Raw genomic sequence first — 27,965 nt, 5'->3', positions numbered from 1 at the left:
TTCACTATATTCCCGTGGAAAGCGATTCGCGTCGTAAAATAAACGAATGAGAGAAAAGGTATAAAACCAGTAACGACTGACCTGTTCGACTGAACCAGCAAGCCTAGATCCAAAGCTCATTATCAAGATTACTTCAAATTGCAATTTCAATCAAGCGAAGTCAATTAAGAAATTGAAAAGTACTACGTAGAACGTGTTGCGCCGAAAGCATTTAACATTTATTAACAGCAAATACGATCGATAGAAGAAACATATTTACTACGTAGAACATCTGAACTAAAGTCAATTAAAGTCTTTATAAGATCATTCTTATCGAAGTTACTCCAAATTGCAACTTTCAATTAAGTATATTACGAAAAATTGAAAAAATGCATGATCCATGTAAAATTTAAGAGAAGTATTAGAATAAGTACACCTTGTTAATATACCTTGAGGATAATCGGATAAAAATAATTACGGATTAGAAAATGCAGCATCTACATAAGATTTATAAATATTCTTCGAACATCTCAGATCTCAAAGATAACGAAACGAAAATGATAGTACCCGATCTGGTAAATTTGAAGTGCTCGAAGGATTGCTGATACCAAAATTTCTCGAAATAGCAAATGAAAAGAAATATAAAATGATCAGAGCGACTGACCTGTTCGAAAGAAGCACCGGGCCTAGATCCGGGCTCGCTATCAGTCGAGGGCAACCGATGTCCCTTTTACAACGCAAGTGCCGCCCCTGTCGTCGCACGCCTGCCTAGTAGCTGTTCAGCGAACGATCGCCAGTATGGTATCGCCAGTTGGCCGATACGGACCCGGGCTAGTGGTTTTCCCATGACGGCGAAGTGGCGATTCTCCACCGACACGGCTTCCAACCACCTCTAATCGCACGTAAGTCCTACACCAAGCCACCAAAACTTCGAATCTATCCAAAAGAAAACCCTATCCCTCATTATTCTCCTCTGGGAGGGAAAATCTTACCGCTCAATGACACCGATGACGTTGTATAGCTTCGATTGCCTACGTACGCGATTTCCTCGCTCGTTTTCGCGCAGCGTGTAAAATCCCTGGCTCCACATAGTGCTTATATCTTCCTGGCAACAGAAAATTAATTTTTTTAGTAACATTTGTTGTTAGAGATTTGAGGAAGCTCGAGACAACGTCTGAGCACGATTCGCTACTAGCATATTGGGTAACGAAAAGATCCTTCGCTTAGGATTGACGTTTTTCGAGCAAAACTGGCGAAAATAATGCTTCTTGGTGGTTTGAGTAGTTTCTTTGAGATGGATTTCGATTTGAAGTTAGTTATATGTGGTTGGTTGTTGAATTGATGGACGACGAGATATGCTCAGTTTTTGTATGGAAGTTCTTGAAGAGAACTTTCTTTGAAAAAATCGAAGACGTGGGTAGATTGAAAGGATTCGATGGAAAAAGTGTAGGCAGCGGTTGCGTGTAATTTTGTAACTCTTATAACGATCTTGACATTTCTCTTTTCGTATTTGATTGGCGAGTAGATACATAGTCTGTTTGTGTAATACTCGAAAACTGCACTTTCTTAGAAACGAACAAAATCTGTTTTTCAGACATAATCCCGAAAAAATGATTGGACTCTTCAAGGTCGCATGTAAGGTCATCAGCCAACATTGTCACTGTTGTTAACTCATTTTTAAAGAAATTCTCAGCTGTGAATCACGATCGTTCGAAATTGCCATTGAGGTCAAATAATTCTTTAAGAAGTTCTCAGTTGTAAATTGTAAACCTTGACGATGCAAAATACCATCGTTGAAGGTAATGTTTTCGGGCTTTTGTTAATCAAAATTAAAGTCGTGGGTGGGGTGTGAAGCTGTTTAAAAGTTTTAACGAGAACACCGTGGGCGGAGAATTTTGTACTTCTTTAGGGTCATGACATTTTCCTTTTGAGGATCGCCGAGGATGATAATGTTCTTTTGAGGAAGGTTTTTGATGATGGTCGTAGGTGTAGGTGGTTTGAGGGCGCTGAAGGGATAAATGGGGCGGGTGGGAGGGTTTTACATTGGGTCGTGTGCAGAGCTTGCGTTCCGTTTTGCAATTCTTTGAGAGATTAGCGGAGTATGGATTCTTCGGCTAGTGTACAGCTCCGAGGATTTCGGTTTTAGGATGTGGTCTGGTCGACGGGATTCGGAGTACTGGTGATGGCAAGCCTTGGCCACTCCTTTGGAGTAGGGAATTGCGTTTGACATTGGATCTGATAGGGCATGGTAAACCGTGTTCGCCCGTGGCTTTTATTGGGGTGCTTTATTAGGATGTCCTTTTTCATTTCTTGCAACATTGGTGCAGTTTGTCATTTATTCCGATTTTATCCTTCTTGGAAACGGTTTCTTTTTATTATTTTGTGATTTTTTTTAGGTATTGGTCAATTGATTTTAGTGTCAGCCAATTTTCATTTGGGTTGGACTGACTTCTTTGAAGCTGTTTCAGGATTCGAGTATTTTGCTAGAGCACCGTTTATCTGGGAATTTTTTTCTGAATTTTTAAAAGTCAGATTTAGTTAGGACTCAACAGTAGAGTATTAAAATTAGAATGTTAGAAAGAAAATGGGACGAAAGAATAAAATTTATCAACTTTTATGGAAAGAATAACAATCAAATTCTACTTAAGATGTAGAAACACATAGTTGAGTTCTTAAGAGCTGTGTTGCCCAGAAAATGGAATATTGGGAGCAATAATTTAATTTTCGTAATGATATTTGTGAATGGCTAGTTACTATAACAACTTTTTGAGACCCACGGTGCTTTTTCAATGGGTTGACGGTCTGTAGAAGGGGAATCAGCTAACTGTTGAGTAGAGTAACGCAATTATCGGCGATCAATGAAATCTCCTCCGCTGGTAGACGAATTATAGGACGTCGTTGGGTGTTGGGCTCGTTTCATCATTCATTGCACCGGATGAACATTGCAAAAGGACAGTCTCGACAAAATAAGATCATTAAAAAAATCCGTTCATACTTCCTCGAGGAAATAAACACCTTAAAACGGCCATTCTGTTAACCTAACTTATTAATACTTCTTTTCTGTATAAATATCACGATCGAGAGTTATAAACAGCACAGAACGCGACCATTAATGTTCTCCGTTTATGGCATTTTTATTGAACCACATAATAATAACAATGTAAACCTTTATCGCCCACAGAGGGACAAAATGTTCGTGACTGAATGAATATGGAACTCGAGGAATAATAAAAGACGAATAAAGGGCACGACAGATAGAAAAAACCGATAAAAGGAGGGCACAAAATTGATTAGAAAATAATGACGCAAATTAAATACTGGAACAAGCGTCGCGTGCAAGGGCGAGGTTCAGCTAGTTAGCTCTGGGAAACGTAACCCAGATAGAATTCGGTTAGCGTAATTGCATAAGAAACAGCACTAAACGACGACAAAACAGTCGCGACAATAGAGATTATATAATACATTAAAACAATATCATTCATACTACGGCCTTCTTTTATGTATTTTTATATACTATACCACTACACTATTTTTTAGTTTCACAATTCATTCTTTTATCTCTCAGCATTGTATCACGACTATACTCTCATTGCGGAGTAATATTAATAGAAATAAAAATATTCTGCATTGATTGAAGGAAGCAGGAAGAAAATAAAAATTAGTTTCATCCGTTGATGACTTTGTTACGTTAAAAACAACGTTAGTGTTCTTATATTTTACCACGTTTTTATTAGCTCGCTTTCTTGTTTGTTTGTCGGTTTGTCTGTTTTTTCTAATCTATTACCGTTTTATATTTCACCCAATCAATTTCTTCATAAATGCATAAAGATCTGCAGTCTAAATATTAATTACTCGCAACTTGCATTGAAATTTCTGTGAAAGCTGAAACATATTCCGAATAAAGAAACTGCGATCAGTCTGATCGATAAAATATTCTTAAATATTTCTTGCACAGATGACACCATGAATGGCGACAACAATTTACCCAATTGCATTTTCATACATTTCAATAAACCTTTTACTGAGATTTTGACTGCAAAGAACATTTGCGCGATCGTCTTTATTGTTCTCAAACCAGTATGCATGCATCGAAAGAGCAATTTACCAAAAGAAATCTGCTAAGCGAAGTACTTTTTCGTTATTGTGCCAACACTATTGTGTCAAGGCTGCCGACTAAGGTCTCCGGGAGCAATTTAGGGCAAAGTCGTCATTCAGCACGGCGTTACACTTGAAATCAGCGTCCTTCGATATCGCGTTTGTGCGTTTTATCGGTTTGTCGGGCCGGAAACGGCGCGTGCGAGGCTTGTATGCGAACAGTTGCGTGTTTTTCCTCATGCTGTCTCGCTCTCGGGAAAGCATGCTGGCGTTTTTCGACAACGGGAAAACGGGATAGTACGAGAGGCTTTATTCGGTTAGGGGAAAACCGAGGGAAAAAGGGAGAAAAGGTGCTGGACGAGCAGAGAGAAAGAGAGAAGGAGAGCGTGTGCGACCTCCGCGCAAACTCACACGGGCCTTTCCGGGGCACGCGTACCTCCTGCGGCCTCATCGATTACGAATTTTCGTTTCGGGGACCCCCTTTCTCGTTCTTCGGCTCCTACGGGAATAGGTTCAATACCAAGATTATGCTCCCGTTTCCTACTCGAATTTATGTATAGAATGTGTATATTTTATGTCAGGTTCGAATTAATGCTTTACGGGTGAAATTGGAGGCTTGGAGTCTGGAAGGGTGGCTGAAGGGATGAAGCTGTAATTGGAAATTTTAGGAATGAGAAAGCCGTTTTTAAATATTCTTAATCGAATCTATCAATAGAATGTATTTTACTGTTCCCTGGACTAAAGTTAATACTTAGGGGAGGGGGTGGGGGTGAAGTTAAAGATTTAATATCTGGAACGGTATAAATTAATCTCGCAAAGCATCAAGGATTTACTGTTCCATTTTGCAATCTGAAGTCGCTTAACTGGATTAAGAAATTACTAGCAAACTTGTGAGATAGATATTATTTAAACTTAATTTCATAGACACTGCATGGAATGGACGAATAAAATATATTTCGTACAGTTTAGATAGAATTAAAAAGTTAATTTCTGTGAAGGCGTCACTTAGTATTGGTAATTGAAGTTGCGTGGTCTTAGTACCTTATTTTGCAATTTAAATTCTGTTAATTGGATCAAACGATTGTTCGCTCAGCTTTTTAGAGTAGAGGTGACATTTTCCGGGTGAAATTGCAGAATTAACGTTTCGTAGTCCGAGAATAACTTTTAGGAAATTGTGGGAAATGCATTCAGGTGGCGCTTTCAGAACATTGAATTATTTATGTCTTAAAGTTTAAACAATAAAAAGGATTGCTCAATTATATATTAAACTGGCATTAGCACAGTATAATGAGAAAAGTTTTAAATTACAGTATAAAGTATTGAACGTAGAAATAATTTGTAGAAATTCGCGAATACAGTTTTCCGTGTCTGGTTATAACAGTCTGAATCTACTTGCCCACTATGCTGTGTCAGATCAGAGTATGATTTGCAACGAAAGGGTGCACGATGAAGTTGAATCAGCTTAAATTCTGCGCGATGCTCAACCCTTTTTGCGATTCCAGATAACTCGATATAGGTCACGAGCCTCGAGAAATCAATGAGATCCGTGCTTCAAATCGCTTTACGCCCCATTAGAACTACTAGTTCATTAACATTCCTGTGAACTAATCAAGCTTCGCAAATTGTTTTCCGAAAAGGTTCAATGGTACAATCCCGAACTTAACGTTGACATGAACATGTCCTCAATTGTGAACAAAATAAATTTATTTATACGTTAACCCCTTCACTAATTAATTGAAAAATCCGTATCAATTGACATTTAGGGTAAACTGTACATTGATTGGCACCCTAAGTCAAAATCGTAGTAGAAATCTTTTTATCTTTTTTTGAAATGTTTAAACGAGCTTAACTTATTATTATAAGCTAATAGAGATTTTTCAGCAAAATCAAACAGGTTTACGAGTCATAAATCTTTTGTTATTAAATATGTTCAGTGAATAACAATCAATAAGACAAATAGTACAGTCATTGGCAGCGTAAAAAGTAAACGTTAAACAGACTATTTGTTTCATAATGAAGCAGAAATTAAGTTATAAAGCGATAAAGTATACTTACTCGTAACGGAAATTTTAATAAAACACTATTTACAGTCGGTCTTACTGAATGTACCAGCGTTGTTAACAGGCATATGTGGAACTCTGTTATGAACACTTGCAACGTTGCTTTGAAATATAAATAAAAAGCAATATAAAATGATTTTCTGTACCAGGGATTCTTAATATTTGCCGTTTAAATCAAAAGTACCAATAACTACTGCAGTACTAGTAATAGTACAGTTTACCCTACGCCCTCCAGAAAATAAATATGTATTCCTAGCCCTTCGTCAATTTCTCTTTCGCAAACGAATCGATACCAAAAACGATTCGTGCACCCACGCAAGCAGAATCATATTAGAAAAACACGCAAACACAATATTGGACAACGGTAACACTGTGGTCTCTCACCGCCGAAACGAGTCGATAAATAAATCATTGACACGGTGTAGCTTGTCGCACGATAAGAACCACGTGACGCGGTGGGGAATAATAAGGAATTAATTGAATCGGTCTAATTATAGCGGAGTTCGTGTTTCACGTTATCGATTTCCGTGATTCCAGATGTGGAAGACCAAACGGAGAATGCTACAGCCATGATTCGATCAGGAGGCGATCCTGACAGAAGGCCGTCGTCGGCGCAGATGACTCCTACACACTGTACAAAACGGTGACAGAGCTGTAAACTACAGCCATGGATACGCAGAAGAAGTATCTGTGCCCCCGCTTGGTCGATTATCTCGCCATTGTGGGGGCCAGATTGCCGTCAGTCTCTCGCCAGCCTGTGCAGGTACCATTTTCCCGTAATTTCACAAAAATCGTGCACCAAGAAACAATTTAAAAAATCGCTTTCACCCTGCAATTATACACTGAAGTCTCTAACACTTCGAAGAAATTTCCTGTATACCGATTTTTCATGCGTCATAGAGTAATAATTGAAAGTATGCATTCTTCTGAACTTCGTTTGGATACTTAACACTAAACCTATCGGTCACATGACCGGCTCTAGATTTTTTATTTCACAATTATTGAAATTATACAGATGCTATAAATGATTAAATATAGACATACAGAGTAAATGATTCAATATAGACATTTAATAGCGGTGATATAATATGAACAAAGTTCAAATAAATTTAATCTTGTTATTTCTATAAGGCATCATGTATCGGCTACTTTTAGAGCTCGGTGGGTTCAGTGTTAAACGATGCCGAGTAAACGATGAACGTCTAATATATCAATAGAGAAGATTGAAAGAAATTTTATTTTGGTTAGCAATTGTTCAATGATAAAGGTTACCGTTGGATAAATGTTTAGAGATCGATTATATCAATTAAAGGCTCCAGAATTGTTGCGAAGATATCCAGTGGAAGATCACAAAGATTTTCCACTGCCTCTGGACATGGTCTATTTCTGTCAACCGGAGGGTTGCACCAGCGTGGGCCCTAAACGCACAGCCTTACGAGAGGCCACTACCTTCACCTTCACCCTGACGGACAAAGATTCCGGTACAGGACTCTACGGTTATGCATCGCTTAATCTACAATTTTTAATAAAACAGAGATTGAAATCACTGAAAACATTGTAGGAAAAACACGGTACGGAATCTGCGTGAATTTCTATCGGCCGATAGAAAGGACGGGAGGGGCAGGTGGGGGCGGAGTGTCCGTCAGAAGAGATAAATACAATACTACGTTCAGGAGAGAGAGCTGGAGGAAGAGCATGGAAAAGAGCACGGATTCTGCCTTTTCTAGGTGACATATAACACATCATTCATTACTATTAACTTTATAATTCAATTAAACAACTTCAACTTAATTCAATCGAAAAAGTAACTTTTTCCTCGCGACGGTGTTTTTTCCAATTTTTGTTATAACGAACGAGGACGCGACGTGATATACCTGTATATGTATGTCTGATAGGCTGCAATTATGAGACTGTTATCTCTAGCTATTGTTTATAGCGACTATAGGAGCAGTGCGGTAGGTCCTAGCGACTCAGAGAAAGAATGTCCAAGCAGCAGAAGGGATTCTGACACTTCCCATATACCAAGTGCACCGAGATTAGGCATTACTGCACCGAGTGGAGACAGCGAGAGTGGTGGCAGTCATTCTCCGTCGCCATGTGCATCGCGCAGACGACAGGTACCCCTTCAATCGCGAATTATCCTAATATGTCTCAGAAAATCATTCTTTCATCAAAGAATCTTAAATTATCCATTTCATTTCAAACGTGTGCATTGCATAGTATTCGTATTATTAATAAATGTGGTGGTAAGAGTTTCCAAAGTAGATTTAACTGTGTAAACGTCAGACATAAAGGCAGTTGAATTCTACTTCGAAACTATAAAGTATAAAGTTTCTCGCCGAGTTCTTCCGTTGCATTCCTCTTAAAGAATGCTTCTAGAGTTGCATTCCATTTAAATTCTATAAAGTATCTCTTTGTGGTATCAATTAATAAAAAATAACGGTTCGTAGCAAAATTAGTAAGAAGTGAAAATACCGTCCACTTTATTAAGAAATGGGGTGGCCAGAATTTACGAAGTGGATTTAAGTGTGTCAACGCGAGACACAAAGAAGGGTCGCATTCGTTTAGAACTATATGTAGCCAAAGAAATTGAGTGAATCGATACGATGTCCTTTCAGAGGATACGAAACCACTCCCTGACGTCACTCTGCATCATCTCTCATCACCCTTTCTTCTCGATGTTCCGGGAATGTCTTTTTATTCTGAAAAAAATCATCGATGCCTGCAACGAGAGCTCCTCCCCGCAGAAAGTCGGAGCTTCGCGACAGACAAACAGGTATTTTAATTAACATTTCATTATATTACGCGTCTCTTTGAAATGTCAGGATGAATCCTCCACAAAACTCTACTTTACTAACAGCCACACTCTCTGTGCATTAATTTATTAATTATATACTTTCATTCGAGACCGACCGTGGGTAATCCTTCTGACCTACAAAGCTTGATGTACTAGGTGTGTTTAAAGTGTGCATATTTGGCAGCAGTGGATCTTTAATTAATTCACTAATCCGTAAGCTGTTCTTTCGGGATTATTTATAGTCTACAAGGGTAGTTTTTACATTTTTACGTAAGGGCTGTTTTTAAATTCTACACCGTTAATCCATATACCATTCTCTCCAACAAAATTCAATACAGGAAAAATAATAGTATTAATCGTTGGAGATCTAATATATGGCCTGTAAGGGTAGATTCACTTTTACGTAAAGGCTGTCTTTACATTCTCCGTCTTGAACTAATTACATCTCCAATTACTATTTCGTTGGAATTTCATTACCTTTAGAATTCCTTTTGTAATAAAATACAGGAGCGACAGCGTTAATATTTATAGAGCAAAGATCTGGAAGAGTACCCTCTGTTTTACATACAGGGTGTCCTTAAAGTGTACACAGTTGATTCCATTTATAATTTCTAGGTTCTTTGAAAACACTTTTTGAGTCTCGTTCTCGATATTCTCTGATTGTTAATGGAATAACGATGTGTGTTTGGAACAGAGACACAGTATGGAGCGCGCTGACAGGACAAATGCTCGAAGGAACGCCCTCGATCGTTCTCCACGACGTCCGAGAGATCGAGACCTGGATCCTTCGTCTTCTCAGCAGCCCGGTACCCGTGCCAACAAAAACACGGGTCGAGGTCGAGATCGTGTCGCAAAGTATACAGCCGCCACTCTGTTTTGCCCTTCCAGACCATACTAGATTCTCTCTCGTTGATTTCCCTCTGCATTTACCCCTGGAACTTCTAGGCGTTGATATTTGTCTGAAGGTCCTCACGCTGATTCTTCTCGAGCACAAGGTAAGCATTGCGTAACCCGAGAACTTTGAAAAATATGAAAAGGGAAAAGTGATATCAGCTGCTGTTAATTGCGCAACCGTTAACGGGTCAATTTACCCTCGACGGATGAAGGGGATCTAACACAGACCTTTCATCTAACTCGGCGTTAATTTTTAATTTGTTGTGAAACAATAGCGCGTTATAACTAGTTGGGGCCTTGGGCAAAGTAGAATTTCGGGGCCCCCAATCCCAACTAAATAACTTTATGAGAAAAACGTAGAATTTGGATCTTGGTTTGTGTTCGGGGCCGCCTTTTGCTTGGGGCCCCGGGCATTTGCCCGGGAAGAAGAGTTATTTGAATGAGCTGATGTTTACTCGTCGAGTTTATTAGCTTCTTCAGATTGCTGGATGGTTTGTGCGGATGTTTGTTAATTTTTGGTGTTTCGTTTCAGATCGTGCTTCAGTCCCGCGACTACAATGCCCTCTCGATGTCCGTAATGGCGTTCGTTACAATGATTTATCCTCTGGAGTACATGTTCCCCGCGATACCGTTGTTACCCACGTGCATGAGCTGCGCGGAACAGTTGTTGCTTGCACCTACACCATTTGTTATCGGAATACCCGCTACTTTTCTATTGTACAAAACGAACTTTAAAATGCCCGATGACATTTGGCTGGTGGACCTAGACAGCAATAAGATTACTGCGCCGACTGGTCTGGGCGATCAATTGCCACCGTTGCCCGAACCAGAAGGCAGCATACTAAAGAACCATCTGAAGCAGGTAAATGACTACCTTGATTACCACTAACATCACAGACCTGGGTACATGCATCATTATCAAACAAAATATCCAATATACGAAAAACATCAACCCGCTTCAAGATCGCCTTTCTTCAAGAACTCTTTTCAGTTCAATAAATAGCCCATGTTTCAAATTCAGGATCTCTTCACAGTGTTCTAGCTACTTCAATATAATTGTAATAATCTAATAAGGAACGTTCAATGAATTTTGTGATTGTAAAAGATACATTGCTACGATGAACTATAATGAGCCCAGGTCTGCCACGAAACATCCTCCCTCCAATCACTCGCTAATCACATCGTCGCGAGACGAGGTCTTTAATTAATTCGTTGCTCCTCCGTTCGGTTCCGCAGGCGATGCAACTGATGGACCAAGCCGGCTCTGGTGTAAATATTTCAATTACATGTTATCTTCTGCATGTAGCGTATAGCTGAGATCCTTGTGTTGTAGTTAGCGGCATGGAAGAGTCTGCCTATACAGTAGTAGACATTTAGGCATTCTATTCTGTTTGTATTTACTTTCATTATAAAATATAAAATCGATTGCAGTGCTGTCACGCTGTAGAGGTAGTGAATCCCGGAGGTCATTATTGCACTCGAGTATAATCGATTCAAGCAGAAGAGATTCAATTTTGGGATTCGAAGATAGTGGGGAACGTAGCCGCTTAGATCTAGTAGACGTAGCTGTTGCTTCAGTATACCCCGACGATGATCTCTGAGAAGATCTATCGAGCGTTGGATCGTTGGATCATAAAGCAATCATATTTCAGGCGATGGCTAGCATGACTCCGCAATCAATGTCGCAGGACACCACGCCGAGGACCTCTCTGCAGGCTCCTAGCAGAAGGGAGAGCGTGACTTCTCACCTGTCAACTTTGAGGTGAGCCAAACAATTCTTCGTTGAGCTGATTATGTGCAGTGTACTCATAAGTACTAATATGGTATGGTATGGACATGATATTTGGTCCCCTCAGGGTTTCAAATTCATTTACCAATCCTCTCCTTTTTCCACTCTCACCATCGCCTTTTCAGCGGGACCTACTGTTTATGGTGGGTTCCGAACCACCTTTTGCCAACAACACGTGAAAAACACCCCGGGTGGGTCACTTTCCGGTTTTTGACCAGACGGTCACCCATCCTAGTGCCGGTCACGTTCCACGTTGTTTAACTTCGGTGATCTAACGAGAACCGGTGCTTTCAACGGGACTACGGTTGTTGGCTCATAAGTACTAATATCTGTAACTATAATCACTGTCATTTCACAGCGTTTCGTCGAAGCACAGACCAAGCATCGATCACCACGGCTACCCTCAAGGTAGCCCATTGGGTTCCCCAGGCACAGCAACATCCGGTGGCCGTCGATCATCGATCTCCCAGCAGTCAGCAGGATCATCGTCCCCCCAGAAACCCATGTCTCAAAGCGGCATGGCGTCGTTCAACCCGTTCATTTATGGCAACGACGTGGATTCAGTAGACGTGGCAACAAGGGTAGCCATGGTGCGGTTCTTCAACTCTCAGAATTTGTTGGCGAACTTCACCGAGCATACCAGGACGCTTAGACTCTACCCAAGACCAGTGGTCGCCTTTCAAATCAACTCATTCCTGAGATCAAGACCCAGAGCCAGTCATTTTTTGAATAAATTTGCAAGGACTCAGGCTGTTGAGTTCTTGGCAGAATGGTCCCTGACGCCTAACAACGTGGCGTTCCTCAGGGTACAAACAGGAGTGTTCGACCCGGTCCAGATAGGCGACAAGTCTAAATGGTACGCTTCGACCTTGGAACCGATTAGTTTCCCTGTCTGGGACTCTGGAAGTTCTTTGGCGAATGCTTTGAAGGCGATGAGGGAGCATGAGAGTCAGCCGACTGATGAGAGTGGATCGGACTCAGAGGGCGCTGAGAGTACTAGCTCGTCGTACTCGTCTTTGAGCGATTTCGTCTCAGAGATGGTGTCCTCGGACTTGTCACCGAGTAAGTAATTTCTGGGGAATCAGAGTTTGCATTACAACTTTTCTACAATACTATTTTTGCAGGCTACGGCTGCTCGCAGGCAGCACAGCCTCAGCCCATGTCCTTGTCAGTGGACCCAAAGAACGTCTACAATCCTCCAAGCTCGTTACAGTATCCTGGTGTAGAGGAGGAGTCTACAGTCAGGCCAGAAAGCCCACCGAGCACCTCTTCCAGCCACAGCGACCTCAGCAGTCCTAGTTTCAACAGAGACTCGGAGTTCGAGTTGAACCCGAAAGCTCAAGAAGGTTCACAGTCGGCCAATGTAAGTCTGAATGCGTCCTTTAATGGCTGTCTCTTCATTGTGTCTTTACTAAATCAATATTTTTTATTAATACACACATGTTTCTGGAGACCAGTAGACACTCGATTATTGATAAGAACATTCAGACGTTCAAATCAGGCTGATTCGAAAAGAATGAAAGGCGAATCCTATTTCACAAATATAAATTCATTTAGATATGCAATTTTTGATATTATTGATATACGGTAATTCAAGTTTATGGGGAATCTTGAGCCTCATCTTTCTGAATCTACCTGTGCAGCATCCTCGACAGAGCAAGGACCCTTTCAGACGAAATACGAAGTCCCAAAAAGTGTACCATAATCTCAACCATCCAACCCGAAATTTCATCTTCTACTTATACTCGATGAACCATCAGCTCCGTCAACGAGTTCCATAACTTCCGTTCTACCCAGTAGATAACAAACAATGTATACCGATATCTCGTCTGAAAGTATCACAGCATCGTCGCGAGACCAACACGAAAAACTCGTTACCTAATTCTGCTATGTTTCCCAGTATCGATTAAAGCGATAAGAGGATTTCAAGCCGATCAACTACGACAAACGACATGCATATCATAGATACATACAAAGAGACAGACACACACGCTCTCAATCATCTCTCTCTCTCTCTCTCTCTCTGGCTACCTGATCATTGACTAGACTACTTGATCATAGGATAAAGAGGAGGGTGGTAGCTTTGAGTCAGACTCTGCATCAACAATAACACCACGCACAATCCTGAGCGCACAAAGTTCGGTAGGACAGTTCGGGGTAGGCATGGCCTCATTAACTACTCCGACGGCCAGCGACGCTGAACGTCCTGCCGCTCCCCAAAGGACCTCGCGTGTCAGTAGATTTGTCGTTCCTGTGAGTCATCCGCCATGCCAGTCTCTCACTATCTCGGTGTACCACTGTCGGTATTGCCTTCTCTACTTTGTGTCACTTGAAACGTGCATGCTGCGCAGGACTCGGCATAATCACACAATATTTTTAACCCATCCCCCCCCCCTCCCCAAATCGTTAAGCCCTTTGTCACTTCAACCCTTTATCTATGATGTTCAATAATATTGTGGGCATTAAACTGTTCATGATTTTGTTAGGTTCGAATTGTAATCGTAATGTAATTGATTTGGTCACGAATGGATTTTATTCCATCCCCCCAAAAATCGTGTCGTCTTATAATTTAACCTCTTACCCTTGTGACAATTCCAAAAGTGGTCCATGACGTTCAACAATAGTGTGCTCCTTGCCTCTTACTATTTTGCACAAAAATGTGCAGTCTACTTATTATTATTAGGTACGATTTCTTATTATTAAATCCTGTTTGCCTTGAGTTTTTCACGAAATAATGCATGTTAATTCATTTGAATAAAAATGAAAAATAGCGAATAAAAAATATTGTGCCCAGTCCTGTGAAAAACCTGAATCCAGCATGAAACCCTTCAGCGAATTTTTAACATTGTTCACCATGAGTTCCTTTCTCATTTTCATCTGTGTGTACATTGATTGATCTCATTCTTGGCCATCGACGTTCGATTATTTGCAACGAGGTTCCACATTGGTCCTCATCGATCATTTTCCGTTCTGTGCAGGTTCGATCGTAGCTTTTTCCCTTGTTTCTTTGGGTTGGTTTGTCGGTCGATTAACTCTTTTGGAAATCCCTAATGCATGATCTGTGTCTCTCGCATCGTGAAGCCTCGCGGACACATCTCACGCTGCCAAACTCGAAGGAGATTTCTACGCAACGCAACAGCACCTTTACTTAATTGTTGAAGTGCACTGTTGTTACTTCGGAGGCTCGGACTTTCTGCATGACCAATTCTTTTCTTTTCGAACGATCTGCTATAGTTCCACTATGTTTCATATATTTGTGTACTGTGATTGTTCCACGGTTGATTCTTTTACCCCATAATACTGATTATTAATTCACGTCGACACGTTGGTCTATGGAAACGCGAGTTGCATAGCACATTCAAAAATCATTCATAGGTTGATTCACATGTGAAAAGATTCGATTGAATTCGTACTACATGGTTAATAAATTAATACAACGATCGCATCACAATTACTCGAACTGTGACAAGAAGATGCGAAAGATTAATGGTCAGTAGTATCGACTGTATATGAAACACAGAAATATTGTTTTTTCTTCTGAACACACGGATATTCGAGTTCTGTACAAGTTGGTACAAGTAAAAGTAATTTAGACACTTATGTACGACCCCTTGTAATATTAGCGTCCAAAACTTGTAAATATTTTCTAGAGACACGTATGTAGGTAAGGTGTATGAACGACCTTCTTTGAATTTGAACTGCAAGATTCCATTTGAGTCGGAATTAGACGATCACCTGAGAGGAAAGAGAAGGATTAATATGGCGTAGACGTGGGAAAATTCTCAGAAATTTTACCAAAAACCCAAAAAACCACTTTGAACACCTTACAATATGTACTCGAATTTGATATGACTCAAGTACAACTGCTAAAATAAATGATTCTGTTTCGATACGAAAGAAGACTCTATTAAAACCAAAAGCTAAAATGTATTACAGACAGGCCTAAGACTCTCTAGTGAACATACAGTGTCAAAATTATTGCAACTTCCCATTGTCTACGCTGTATAATCTATAAAAACGGAGTACAGGCACGTCCAAACATTGTTTTCGCTTTTAAGAGCAGTTTTCATACGATATGAGCCAAAGCTATAAAAGTGAACAGGTAAAGAATTTGAGACTACTGAGAGGCGTGGTCAAAACTCCAAAACACCTATTGAAGGAGTGGTCTAAGCCTTTGGGCGTGACACGGATCCTCTGGATGCGTGGTCTAAACCTTTTAGCGTGTCCTAGGTCCATTAAAGATGTGATCTGAGACTTTGGAGCTTGACGTAGATCCTTTAGAGAAGTAGTCCAAACCTTCTGAGTGTGGTTTGTGCTGTTGATAGCCAATGTTATGGTGCCAAACAGCGTGTTCTGAGCCTGTTGGGCGTGGTCTGAGCACTACAGAGGGCGTGGCCCGCTGCTCTTAAGGACAGATTGGACGCGCCTGCTCCAGAAACACGTTCCGACTGCCCTGAAACTTGACTCTTCTGTATTCGAAGATTCAACCTTCGGGGGCGGTTCTCCAGCGGCACCCGAGCGTTGGGAACGTTTTAGGGAGGGCCGGGAGCTTTAGCACGACGGGGCCTCTTTTGCCCCGGCAGATGAGCAGCAGTAGCAACGACAACTCCGAGTCGTCGACAGTCTCACGGCAGCTTTCCGTGGGATCCGGTAGTCGGAAGCAGTCCACGGAGAGCGTGCAGAGACCGAACAGTTCCAACGTGACCGGTAACGGTGTTCTGCGACAGGGATCCCAAGGATCGCTGTTCGAGCAGATCGCGAGCCAGGCGAAGGACCTGGTCCGAGAGACGACTAGGCAAAGTAGTCAGGACGGTCTTCTCGCTCAGATGGATAAGGTAGATCGTCATTAGCCCGTGGTGATATCGTTGAATGATCGTCTAGAGTTAGTTCTGTGTTTCGTTAACCCTCTGACCTCTTGTAAAAACGATTTTGAACAGCGACTCCCATACTGCTCGCAGTTCGGAAGACTCGATACTCCATTGCGTTTGATCTGTGTGAATCCAGAAATTCGATTACTGGAGTTGGTACCAATCAAATTTCGATCTTCAAGTTTGGTTCAATCATTCCAAATCATTCCAATCATTGGTCTCCACTCATTGATTTTGTTACTCTGCGTTCCATTCTGTTTGCCATATCTGGTCTATTGTCTTGTTCATGCGAATTTGGTAATGATCATACTGCTCGCAGTTCTGGGGTCTCGACAATTAGTACGCGCATATGAGGTGGTTGATTAGCAACGAATTTCGTCGAGAAAACTGTGCAATGCTCCTCTAGATATTTGTGTGTTCCTTTGGTTTTCTGTTAAGTGCATTCACAAACAAAATTTGTTTATATTGTAGCTGAAACACCAGGCGAAGGAGAAGATCACCGAGGCTGGGGAAGACAGTCTGTTTGCACCATTAGAGCAGGTACGCAATGTTACTTCGTAGATTGATACTTCATTTTACTTATTTAATCGTGAAACGTGCTCGTTGATCCAGAAAGCTTTCAGAATTGAAACATGTATTAGTGATTTTAATCGGTGATTTTGAAACAGCTCACGCAGCAGACGAAGAAAGCAATGGGAGAGGCCACGAAGTCAGTGCAGGAGGCTTCGAAGACAGCTTTGGAAGCAAGCAAGACCGCAGCAGGTGTTAGCAAAAATACTTTGGACGATTTAACGTATGTTGGCAAGAGTACTTTCGGAGACCTGACGAAGAGCGCGAAGGAAGTTGCCGCGAAGAAGGGTTTGCTCAAGGTATGTGACGATTTAGAATTTGAAGAGCTTCAATGTTTTATTTTCATGAAAAATTTTTAGACTTAGGTTCAGATTGTGTACAGGTTTTTTAATATCGATTGATTATTGAATTTGAACAGGGCCTAGGGGAATCGCAGCAATCGCCGCCACCATCCCCAGGCATGATGCAACGAAGAGATTCGAGCAACACGCAATTAGTCCCAGATAATCGTGGTGGACGGAGAGAAATCGGACGTGATTTTTTCAGCAATATTAGTAGCGATTTAAATGGCATCGCTGCGCAAACGAGCAGCATGTTTAGTGATCTATTCGGTAATTTTCATGTAACAATAGTTATCGTGCTTCTTGATATAGTGTTCACTGTCGAGGCTTTCGGATTTACTTGTTTAGGTGTGTTCAACGGAAATGAAATTGTTCCGAATTCGATTTTCAGGCAGTAAAAATAATTCTAATCGAAACGCTGGTCCCCAGTCTCAGTCGCAAAAGGGCGATAAGAAGCCGCCTTTACTGGGCCCTTTCCCCAAAAGTAAGACTCACTTTCAACATTTTTTGAGACCGTGTATTTCCATTAGTCAGATTATGTCATCGGCTATTCTAAGTCTGTAATGATCGTTGACAGACTTTATAAAGTATGTTAATTCTTGATTGGAAATATGAGGTCAGAAACATCATTGTGTATTACTGGGACAGGTAAAACGGGATTAGCCGAGCGTTCGTCGCTGATCAAGCATTCGACGAACAAGCCTACCGCCGAGGACATTCAGAGGCAGCAAAACGCGGAACGGTCTAGTACAAATAGCGACAATCAAGCCTTCCTCACCGATGTATGTCCCATTTTGTTACTGACTATTCCAACGTACTTGGAATACTTCTAACTACATGTACGATTTTTATCAGGTGGTGACCCAGGTGTTAACAGGCGAAGGTGTCGGTTGGCTGAAGTTGAACAGGTTGAAGAAACTGATGGAGGATGAGAGCTACAGAGATCTGGTGGTCAGTAAGTTGAACAAGGGTCTCAATAGGAAGATCAGTCCTGACGATCACATCGACGACGTGGTGAGTTCACCCATTTATTAAACAACTTTCACCCCTAAAATTGACTTGGATAAATCAAGTGAGACATGAAAGATAACATATTCATGTTTATTTTAAAAGTGCGTTTCGAAGCCAGTTTATAAGGGAATGCTGAAGTGCCTTCAAGCAGTGGCTCACGGTCTTGGACACACTTATAATAATTTCGGACTCGGTGGAATGGCCTCGGTCTTCCAGCTAATGGAGATCGCGCACACACATTACTGGAGCAAAGATCTCTCGGAAGGTGGTTTCGACAGTTCTCTAATGTCACAAGTAAGTACATCCCGTGAAAGAATGTATCGAGCTTAGTAACTCGATTGTGTAGACAGTAAACGACATTCTCAATCTGCCTTTTCAGGCATCTAGTCCATTTGGTAGCAGGGAGAACCTGAAGTCACCGCAATCACCTAGTCAGCCAGAAGCCACCGAAGAACGAAAGAAATCAGGTTTGTGTTCGGTTCATAATTAGTGGAATCAATTGATCTTGCGATTCAGACAGACAATTTATTACGATTTTACCATCACAGATGCGCCTCAAGTGCACCTTGAAATGCCACACGGCCATACCTCCCCCGCATCGGAAGGTAGTCAATCAACGACGGACATGTTTCTGGACATGTTCACGAAGAAGGGCAAGTTCCTGAGCAGGTTGACATCGTTCGAATCCGAGGTAAACCCAAGCTACCTTTGCCTACACCTGCTACCACAAACAGTGTCACACGTGTCTCACTTTGTTAATCACGGTGTTGGTTCGATCAGCGTCAGGCTTCGATTACTGAAATGGGAAATTAGCGAGGTTCCAACAAATTTATTTAAAAATATGTACCATCTACCACGGGGGAAGCAAACGATAGAATTTCGCGTCTCGCGCGTAAATATTTTCGAAAGAAATGTTGCACGACATCTCACGCGAAAGAAGTTGAAACAGAGGAACTGTGTGCTACATAGCAGCGTCATGTGTTTTTAGAGTGGGCGGGGAGGTGGAACAGGAAGCAGCGAAGCTTTGTCCACAGACGGAGGTAGCATTATCACTAATCCTGCTTTTCGGCAAGCTCACCAAGCTTCTTTCCGAAGCACTGTCTCTGATAGCGAAGTCGAGCAAGGCAATGTAAATGATCAACTGACTCCGTTCTACTACTTTTTTCCTTTTTACACTAGAGTACCGCCTAGCTGTTAGAACTATCTAGAGTCGACCCTGATCAACCCCACGATATCTTGCGAGGGAACCTCGTCGACTAGAATAATTATTTTTCCTTGATAAACTTTCGGGGACTTCTGGAGAAATCTAAATTTTCTATTCTCGTACTCCCCGGGCGCAACCAACCAATAAATTGATGTATTTGTGTAAAATTCGAAATTGTGATTAAAATTCGGTAACAGATAGTTCCAGGTCTGGGTTAGCTGTGAAGTTTGCAAGGGAAAAGGAAATTTTACAGTTCGTGAGGTTCCCTCGTCAGTTCTAGTAGCTATTAGATCACCTTAGACTAGCGACGATTTTGAGGATACTTGAAGGGCTTCTCTTCGAGGTTCAAGAAATATGAATATTATCAGAAGAACGATATCAGAGTATGAAGAGGAAGGATTGAGAACGAACACCTGGCTTGACCAGTACCTACAAGCATGTTCTGCTACCGATCACCGAACTATAACGTTTGCGCACGCGAGATCAAAGCTTGTGTAACACTAGCGACCACACTTGATGTCTCTTCCCTTGTTGATGCGAATGTTCAGCTAATTGTCTCTTGAAGATCGACACATTTACATCGATTTTGCAGCTGGCACTCTATAGCATGATACTAATTCTATAAAATTGGTCTTGATGGGTTAATTAGTATGGCATTCGCCCCCAAGACAGGGTAAGACACATTAAAATCCAGTCACTCTCAATTAGATTGTTAGTTTCCAGCCAACCCGAGGCTCCCTTGAAACCAAGTCAGAATAAGCATCGTGATCATAGCGTGGTTAAATTAATTAAGCTTGCAAGAAGATTGCTTTGATCATACATATAGAGGAAATCGATCGGGCTTCTTAGAAATTTAGTTTTAATCGCTAGAAGGGGATGAACCAGAATTATGGGTATTTACTATGGGAAGAGATAAGGAGATGGGAGATTGTTTTCCTTTTTTATGGGACACTATCGTTTCAGTTCCCGCGACAGGCGAAGCAACGAACTGCAAGCGTTTGGTCGAGCAAATCGTCATTGAGCACTGGTTTCCGGTATCATGGCGGAAGTTTGGTACCAACCACCAATGCACCGAGTCCCGAAGCTGCTAGAACATACTTGTTTGAAGGTATGTTTGTCCAAGCAATAAATAATTCATTCTACAAGCTCAGGTAATACTGTCTGTAATGCATTGCCTGTATATCATTCCTATAAATAATCAGTTCTAATTAGACTGCGGATTTTATGCGTTTATGGCAAAAATCGGTGGGTGTAATTTTACATAATAAAAAGATCTCTATTTCGCGTAACGATCCGAGGTTTAGTTATAATTAATTGTAAACCTAATGAATGTTTCGTAGGACTGCTGGGAAAGGAGAGATCAACACTTTGGGACCAGATGCAATTTTGGGAGGATGCATTCCTGGATGCAGTCTCCCAAGAGAGGGACATGATGGGCATGGATCAAGGTCCAGGTGAAATGATGGAAAGGTAGCTATTATTATTGATTAATAACCACACTGACGAAGGATTAATTTTATTACAAAAATAATTTCAACTCAACATCCCAATCGCAATATGATACTTCAGGTATAAAGGTTTAAGCGAAACCGAGAAGAAACGACTGGAGCACGACGAAGATAGACTGCTGTGCACTTTGTTGCACAATCTGACTGCAATACTAGTGATGTTGAACGTCGAGAAGAACGAACTCAAACGCAAAGTTAGAAGATTGCTCGGGAAAAGCCACATCGGTCTGATCTACAGTCAGGAGCTGAATCAGCTCCTCGATCAAATACAAAATCTGGTAAGCGATATCGAATTCTTCGCGAACTCAAATATTTTTGCCATTTTTAACGTGAACGCATTGCTTGTTTCAGTATGGAAACGACATAGACTTGAAGCCACTAACATCACGACAAATGCACCGACAGTCGTTCACAGTGCATGCTGGTGTCGATGCGGAAGGTGATCTTCGTTTCCTCGAGGTCCGTCACGACGGTCTTGTATTAAGATCCGTCAACGGTGTGATCGTTGAACGATGGTGGTACGAGCGTCTCGTCAATATGACATACAGTCCGAAGAACAAAGTATTGTGCCTTTGGCGGCGAAATGGCGGGCAAACGCAGTTGCATAAGTATTACACTAAAAAGGTACTTCGAGCAATTCACCGAATTCCAACAAATAATCCAGAATATTTAACGCTCGCTGGCGCAACCAATCGCGAATTTTCCAGTGTAAGGAGCTCTACTACTGCATAAAAGATGCAATGGAGAAGGCAGCAGCCCGAGGACGAGGTGCGAATTCCGGTGTCGAGCTAGGTGGCGAATTCCCAGTTCAAGATATGCGCACCGGCGAGGGCGGGCTTCTTCAGGTTTGCATGGAGGGCGTGGGTCTCCTCTTCGCAAATAGCAAGGTATGACTCGCACCTAAAAGTCCCCCTCCCCCCCCCCCCGAAACCCCCCTTTCTCCGGCCCCCCAAATATTGATCAACGATGCAACCAGAATGAGAATTTGCAGAACCTTAACGATACCGCAGAGTTCCCGCTGCATCTTCTCTTCTCTCGATTCTGTCGAACGTCGTTCAAGTTGCTCGTGTATAACGTTGGAAACGCATCCAATGAACAACCCCCCTTTTTGCCCCCACCCTTGTGTTCGAGTATCAACCCCCAACGTTTACCCCTGGATCGAACTTGGGCTGATAACCCCGCCTCTTTTTTTATCATACGATGTGTATCTACCTCTTTATTTTTTCGAATGGCGATGCGACCATCTTTAACCGATTCAGGATGCAGTATAACCGATGAGTTTATTTCAGCGATCGAACACGATTCTGTAGCGGACGTTCGCTCGGTTGACGATTTTTTGGGGGTTCTTGTTGCCGGGGACCGTTCGCCTCGGCCCGATCGTGTTTTAATTATAATTGTTTTCTTTATTTGATAATTGTAACATTCAGAATTTACTTTCGAGCATATCAGTCGCGTTTAAAAAAATTTTTTATATCCGACCATATTGTATTCTTATTTCAGAATATCTGAAGTTGATGATTGTAACATCCAGATTTGATTCTCGAGCAATTTAATGATTTTTAATTAAGAAGCTATGAAAGATCGAGCCGTGGCGAACAATCAATGGAGTACATCCGCCGCTCTGTCCAACTACCCCCTTGAACCGCTCATATACTTTCGACTATTGAATATGTACCCTCTCTATCTATACTCTCACTCTTCCTTTTTCTGTCTCTTTCTCTCTCATCTCTTTCTCTCTCTCTCCCTCTCTGCCTCTCACTCTATTATATATCTCTATATCTATATCTTTCTCTCTGTGTTCTGTTTCCCTTTCTCGTTATTGCATTGATGCAAGGACCACTCAATATTATTTCCCATTCGCTAGCCACCACGATCTGCTTAATTTGTCTCTCTGTCTCTCTCTGTATACGTATCTTTTATTACCAGTCTACTCTTCTTGTGTATTGAGTTTTTGCGAGGTGTTACGATGACGACAGGATGATCGACGAGATCACGCGCGATTTAAGCCAGGCCGCCGTGTCTCGGGACCTCGTGATTTTCGACGGGGTCCGAATGATTTCAGGCCCGTCCCACAATACACGTTCACACACACGGAGAACCGAAGGAGGAACGATCGGCAGCCATTGAGAAACGACAAACCAAAAACTTACATTTACCTTATAAAACGCACTGTTTTCTATCCAACAGACACATATTTTTACTTGGAACCGCTCCGTTGGGCGGAATCGGGGCCTTTGGGATGCAAGGGCAGGAGATATGGGCGTGCTTGGCTCCGCCCACTGCTCTACGGAGCCCGTAAAACCGCATAGAAAACGGAACTTGATAAATCTACTAATTTTGAAAGTCTTTAAAAGCTAGAAATAAGATAAATATGTTAAATTAGATTATTTTTAGGACAGTTAATCATTTTTTTAAATTAAGGAAAGTCTAAAATTTGATAAAGTTAACGCTTCAAAAGTTTTAGAGTTGACACTGACGTGAAATTGAAGATAAACATTGGGTTAATTGCCAATTTGGGAGCGATAGCATTGATAGAACATCTCGGGATGCCTTGGCCCTGGCTTCTCCCACAAGGCCCCAGTTCACTCGATAAACCCAGAAACACGTCTCACACCCGAAAACATGATTCATGTAGGACGAGAGGCCCCCGACACGCTGGTTTTATATTTCTATCTACCTCGCTGGATTTTATACATATATATCTATATATGTATATATATTTGTGTGTGTTTATATATATATATAAAAATATTAATGTATATATATATAAACACATACTCGTCTCTGAGCATTTAAACTAATTGAACCATGTGGTAATTGTATTCTCGCGTGCCTACACGAGGAACCACTGTTACATACATACATGAAACAGATTATGTATATATGTACCTTTCTAATCCGCATATATACATATATATATGTATATCATACGTAATATCATACGTATATGTATATATATCATCGGTCATTTCGTTGGGTAACATTTTGTTGAAGCGTTAATCAGTGTTTTTCTTGCATGGAGCTCGATGTGCAGCTGCAGTCTCTTTTATTATCTGTATATTATGATCATTCCACATAAATACTCGACCATTATTATAATACGACTCATACATAGAGGTGACAAAGGAACTTAGGGAGAACAGACTTGAGTGATATTATTATCTCTTCTATCTATATATACATATATATATATCTCTCTTTCTCTCTCTCTCTCACACACTCTCTATCTCTCTCTACTATATATATATATATATACTCTATCTATTATAATTTGTATATTGAATGTTGGATGCCATTCTACTTTTATCTCTACGAGTCTGAAACCGACATCTTCTTCTTCTTCCTCCTCTGTTTTTGTTCCCTTCGTTGATTTCTTGTTTGTCGTGGTCATACACGCGAGGAAAGTCTATTCGTTCTCGCGAATAATGGAACAACAACGAAAAGAGACAAAAGAACGTGATTAAACAATAACAAATATGGGGAGTGCGGGGTGACCACCGATGTATAAGTATATCTGTTCGATAGACTTTTCTCAGCTTGGGGAACTTTTGAGATGGTCCTTGAACAATGAAATCTTTGCTACACCTTTTTAATTGGCCATGACCGATAGGTAATCTAGCTGTGTGATCATCCATCGTACTCGAGACGCCCCCGGCCTACCAATCACTGACTAACTCTATTTTTATTCATTCATTCTCACCCGGATCTCCAATCCAGTTGGCAGAGATTTAATTTTCTGTTTTTCTGTTTTCTGTTTTCTTGTCCTGTCCGTCGGCATTGCCCCCTTGTGGCCGGGCAAACAGGATTTCGAGGTACTAATCAAATTCAATCATTGTTTGTTATATTATGAACTCAGTATATTAATTAATATAATCAATGTTGGCCGTGTTCCGGAAATGCTTCTTTATTTCACCATTACTTTTAGCCGTACTTATATTAAACCACGTGCGTGCGCATGTACCGGGTGGCGCGTTCGGAACGCATAATCGCGAACAATTAAGGAGGTTCGTGCGGGTTCGACGACGACTGAAGAAAAAAAAAACGGAAATAATATATAGTATTCTTTTGAACGGGTCGCCCGTGTCGATTAGACCGTAGTAAGACGCGCGGCGGGTCCTGTTCAAAACCATACTGCTCTCGAAACTGTTCTCATTTCCCTTCGATTCAATTATTTGATTCTCCTATCATGCATCACGTTTCGGAATCTTTTTTCTCGAGGAACACGCGTTCAACCCGACCGAATCCGGCCGAGATGCGTTTCAAATCGCCCACCCAGTGTACACGTACCATATATATATCTAACTATATACTACACTCTTAACAGTGCATTTAAATTAACTGATCTGCTCTGTCTACCTTACTGTTTTCCTACCATCGATCGGTGTTAGTTGTGACACGTATATATATATAAAAAAAAAGAACGGGGAAGACAAAACGAACGGAAAGGGGAGTGACTGTAGACATTTTATATATATATACACGCGCACCTGTATGTTCCCTATATATGACATATATAACACATCGTCGAAGCTGACAAAGGTATTATTATTACCAGCGATCAATATAATACGCGGAACAGTGTCTGCTGCATTCTTTACGTCACAAACGGCCCCAAAAGATATATACTGTCCACTTTAGATCAGACTATATTTGTTAAGTAGTGTTTAGTGCAACTTGTAGAGCAATGTTTCGGTGCACTCAATGCAACTCTATATACATATCTATATATATACACATATTATATATATATATACATATATATATAATACATCCTTTTACCATAGCCACTGTCATCGAGAACACTGTCTATTCGACCCGTACACGACCCGTTCCTTCGTCGCGGGCTTCTTTCGATGGAGTCTCTAGATCACTACGATCTATATTCTATATACATCGATCACCGATGTCTCTCTTCAATGGTACTGGAGGCGGCGAGAAGCAAAATCAAACGACGGAATTATCGTTGAAAGGCGCTTCTCGAATCGAACGTATCGTTAATCGTCTAATTGAAACGGAATTAATTGTGAGACCGAATTAAACGCTTATCTATAAACTTGAAGCGCGACGACACGATTTATTGCGGGGGTCGCGTTTGCTGACCTCGCACGATAGATTACGATGGTGAAATGAAAGTTACCGCTCGTTAAATAATGACCACTGATTCGATACATGAAGCATTTCATTAAGGAAACCTCTTGAAAGTAGAAAATGCAATCTGTGCTTTAGAACAACTTCATTATCGCATCTGATGTAACGCTTGTAATACTTGAAACACTCGAATTAAATTCTCGATAAACAAATAATTGACGAATTTGGTGAAAGAAATGAAAGGGAACGATTCCTTCACTTGAGATTAGTAGAAAATGTGGAATAAAGTATTTTCATAGAATCTTTCGTTTTGGAGAAAAACGTCTTTGAAGTCTCGAGGTGGAGGAACTTTAGAATAATGGCTGCTGCCCAGTCGCCATTTTCTTCGCGCGTACATGTGGCTGATATTCGAAGTTAATTTTCTCGGGAAGGGAGTATTGTAAGAAAGGAGTGCTTTAGCAGTTTTGTTCGTAGAGTGTTCCTCTTTTTAATGGATTTTGGAAACGCCTTTCGTATCCGTCCTCCAGGAACCATAACAAGCCCGGAGAAGACTCGTGGCCACGACAAGGTGAAATTGATCGCCGGAAAGACTCTAAACATTCGTTTGTCGCGCAAAACCGGGTGACGTTAACCAGCAACGAGTATTCACGCAGACTATCGATTGGCAATCGGTATTCCGTACAAAGAAAATTTCATCGGAGCTTGTATATGTCCGTAAAACTCTTCTCGCCGAGAACGACGATAGAGATGAATGTTTCTGTACAATGAGTCACGGAGTCGATCGTGGTTCCCTAATTGTTGCCATCGAACGATGCTTTTTAACAAATAAATATTTGTTTTGTAATCCTTGTTGGTTTGCTGAATTTATTTGAAATGGAAAGGGGATGTTTAGTAAAAGAGAAATGAAGATAATTTCTTGTAGATCGATTCGAGTCAATGAAATAGGGGCTACGATCGACTCAGTGGCTCTCTGTACGTATCCAAAGGGAATTTGAATGCACTGCATGAACGAGTAGATCTCGATATATATGTATAATAGAAGAAAGTCGCCCGCTTTTGCAAACCCATCTACAAGACCGCCCTTCACAGTGCCAGTTATGTAGTAGAGCAATGGTTTCGTGCTATATAGTGATGTCTGACTTTATGAATGGAACTACTATCAGAACGTGGACACCGACTCGAGAGAGGGCCGACAAAACCCTTTTCTATACTCTTCTATAGCAGTGCTTTTCGAAACGCTCGTGAGCACGCCATTGAATATATGGCTTCCGCGTCTGACTGTTACTGGCCGTTTCTACTTGCTACGAAAGGAGTCGTGGATGATTATACATGAGCATACATTGAACGTGCACAATAAATTTTCTTGTAAAGCGTAGAATACAAGAAGCTATTCTAAGGCTTCTATTGACTCTTGCATAAAAATCAATGAACATAAAAAATAGAAAAATTGAATTTCTCTAACGTACAAGAGGAAGTAATGTAATCGAAATAAGAGCGTTAGAAGCGCGTAGATTTTGCTGATTAATTTTAATTATATAGAAGCAATTGGGATTGAGGATTTAACCATTGGTGATAAAATGCAATGTAAATATCTTTTTCGCGAAGTAACGAGCATGGCGTTTCGAAAAACTCTGTTCTATAGCATGACACTGCTGCACACGATGTTTCGAGTTTGTGTTTACTTCCGGAGCGATCACGCGGGAGCACAAAAGGCTCGGCTATCATTTAAGAGCCTTTGGATCACTTTTTGCGCATCTAAGA

General features: G+C 41.2%; 1 protein-coding gene across 2 annotated transcripts in view; it reads left to right on the top strand.

The window, feature by feature from the left end:
• The first annotated feature begins 720 nt into the window (after nucleotides 1-720).
• Nucleotides 721-27,965, top strand: part of Rab3-gef (Rab3 GDP-GTP exchange factor) — a 34,999-nt gene continuing 7,754 nt past the window's right edge. The window contains exons 1-30 of one of the 2 annotated variants that reach the window (XM_076439159.1): nucleotides 721-881; nucleotides 6,672-6,897; nucleotides 7,447-7,615; nucleotides 7,696-7,861; nucleotides 8,071-8,251; nucleotides 8,753-8,910; nucleotides 9,626-9,926; nucleotides 10,358-10,687; nucleotides 11,062-11,094; nucleotides 11,478-11,587; nucleotides 11,973-12,676; nucleotides 12,739-12,977; nucleotides 13,676-13,867; nucleotides 16,096-16,449; nucleotides 16,954-17,022; nucleotides 17,151-17,351; nucleotides 17,471-17,663; nucleotides 17,785-17,877; nucleotides 18,042-18,175; nucleotides 18,249-18,407; nucleotides 18,507-18,698; nucleotides 18,784-18,871; nucleotides 18,953-19,095; nucleotides 19,393-19,533; nucleotides 20,572-20,716; nucleotides 20,949-21,078; nucleotides 21,178-21,394; nucleotides 21,468-21,740; nucleotides 21,824-22,003; nucleotides 24,920-24,928. In XM_076439159.1, the coding sequence (XP_076295274.1) occupies nucleotides 6,802-6,897; nucleotides 7,447-7,615; nucleotides 7,696-7,861; nucleotides 8,071-8,251; nucleotides 8,753-8,910; nucleotides 9,626-9,926; nucleotides 10,358-10,687; nucleotides 11,062-11,094; nucleotides 11,478-11,587; nucleotides 11,973-12,676; nucleotides 12,739-12,977; nucleotides 13,676-13,867; nucleotides 16,096-16,449; nucleotides 16,954-17,022; nucleotides 17,151-17,351; nucleotides 17,471-17,663; nucleotides 17,785-17,877; nucleotides 18,042-18,175; nucleotides 18,249-18,407; nucleotides 18,507-18,698; nucleotides 18,784-18,871; nucleotides 18,953-19,095; nucleotides 19,393-19,533; nucleotides 20,572-20,716; nucleotides 20,949-21,078; nucleotides 21,178-21,394; nucleotides 21,468-21,740; nucleotides 21,824-22,003; nucleotides 24,920-24,928 (5,400 nt within the window). In that variant the 5' untranslated portion in view covers nucleotides 721-881; nucleotides 6,672-6,801. The remainder of the gene's footprint in view (nucleotides 882-6,671; nucleotides 6,898-7,446; nucleotides 7,616-7,695; nucleotides 7,862-8,070; nucleotides 8,252-8,752; nucleotides 8,911-9,625; nucleotides 9,927-10,357; nucleotides 10,688-11,061; nucleotides 11,095-11,477; nucleotides 11,588-11,972; nucleotides 12,677-12,738; nucleotides 12,978-13,675; nucleotides 13,868-16,095; nucleotides 16,450-16,953; nucleotides 17,023-17,150; nucleotides 17,352-17,470; nucleotides 17,664-17,784; nucleotides 17,878-18,041; nucleotides 18,176-18,248; nucleotides 18,408-18,506; nucleotides 18,699-18,783; nucleotides 18,872-18,952; nucleotides 19,096-19,392; nucleotides 19,534-20,571; nucleotides 20,717-20,948; nucleotides 21,079-21,177; nucleotides 21,395-21,467; nucleotides 21,741-21,823; nucleotides 22,004-24,919; nucleotides 24,929-27,965) is intronic. The other variant, XM_076439160.1, reaches the window with a different exon arrangement.

This window comes from Lasioglossum baleicum, chromosome 15 (assembly GCF_051020765.1).
Source record: "Lasioglossum baleicum chromosome 15, iyLasBale1, whole genome shotgun sequence".
Classification (NCBI taxonomy): Eukaryota; Metazoa; Arthropoda; class Insecta; order Hymenoptera; family Halictidae; genus Lasioglossum; species Lasioglossum baleicum.
The sequence above is the reverse complement of the archived record's forward strand: the minus strand, read 5'-3'. Positions and strand labels throughout refer to the sequence as shown.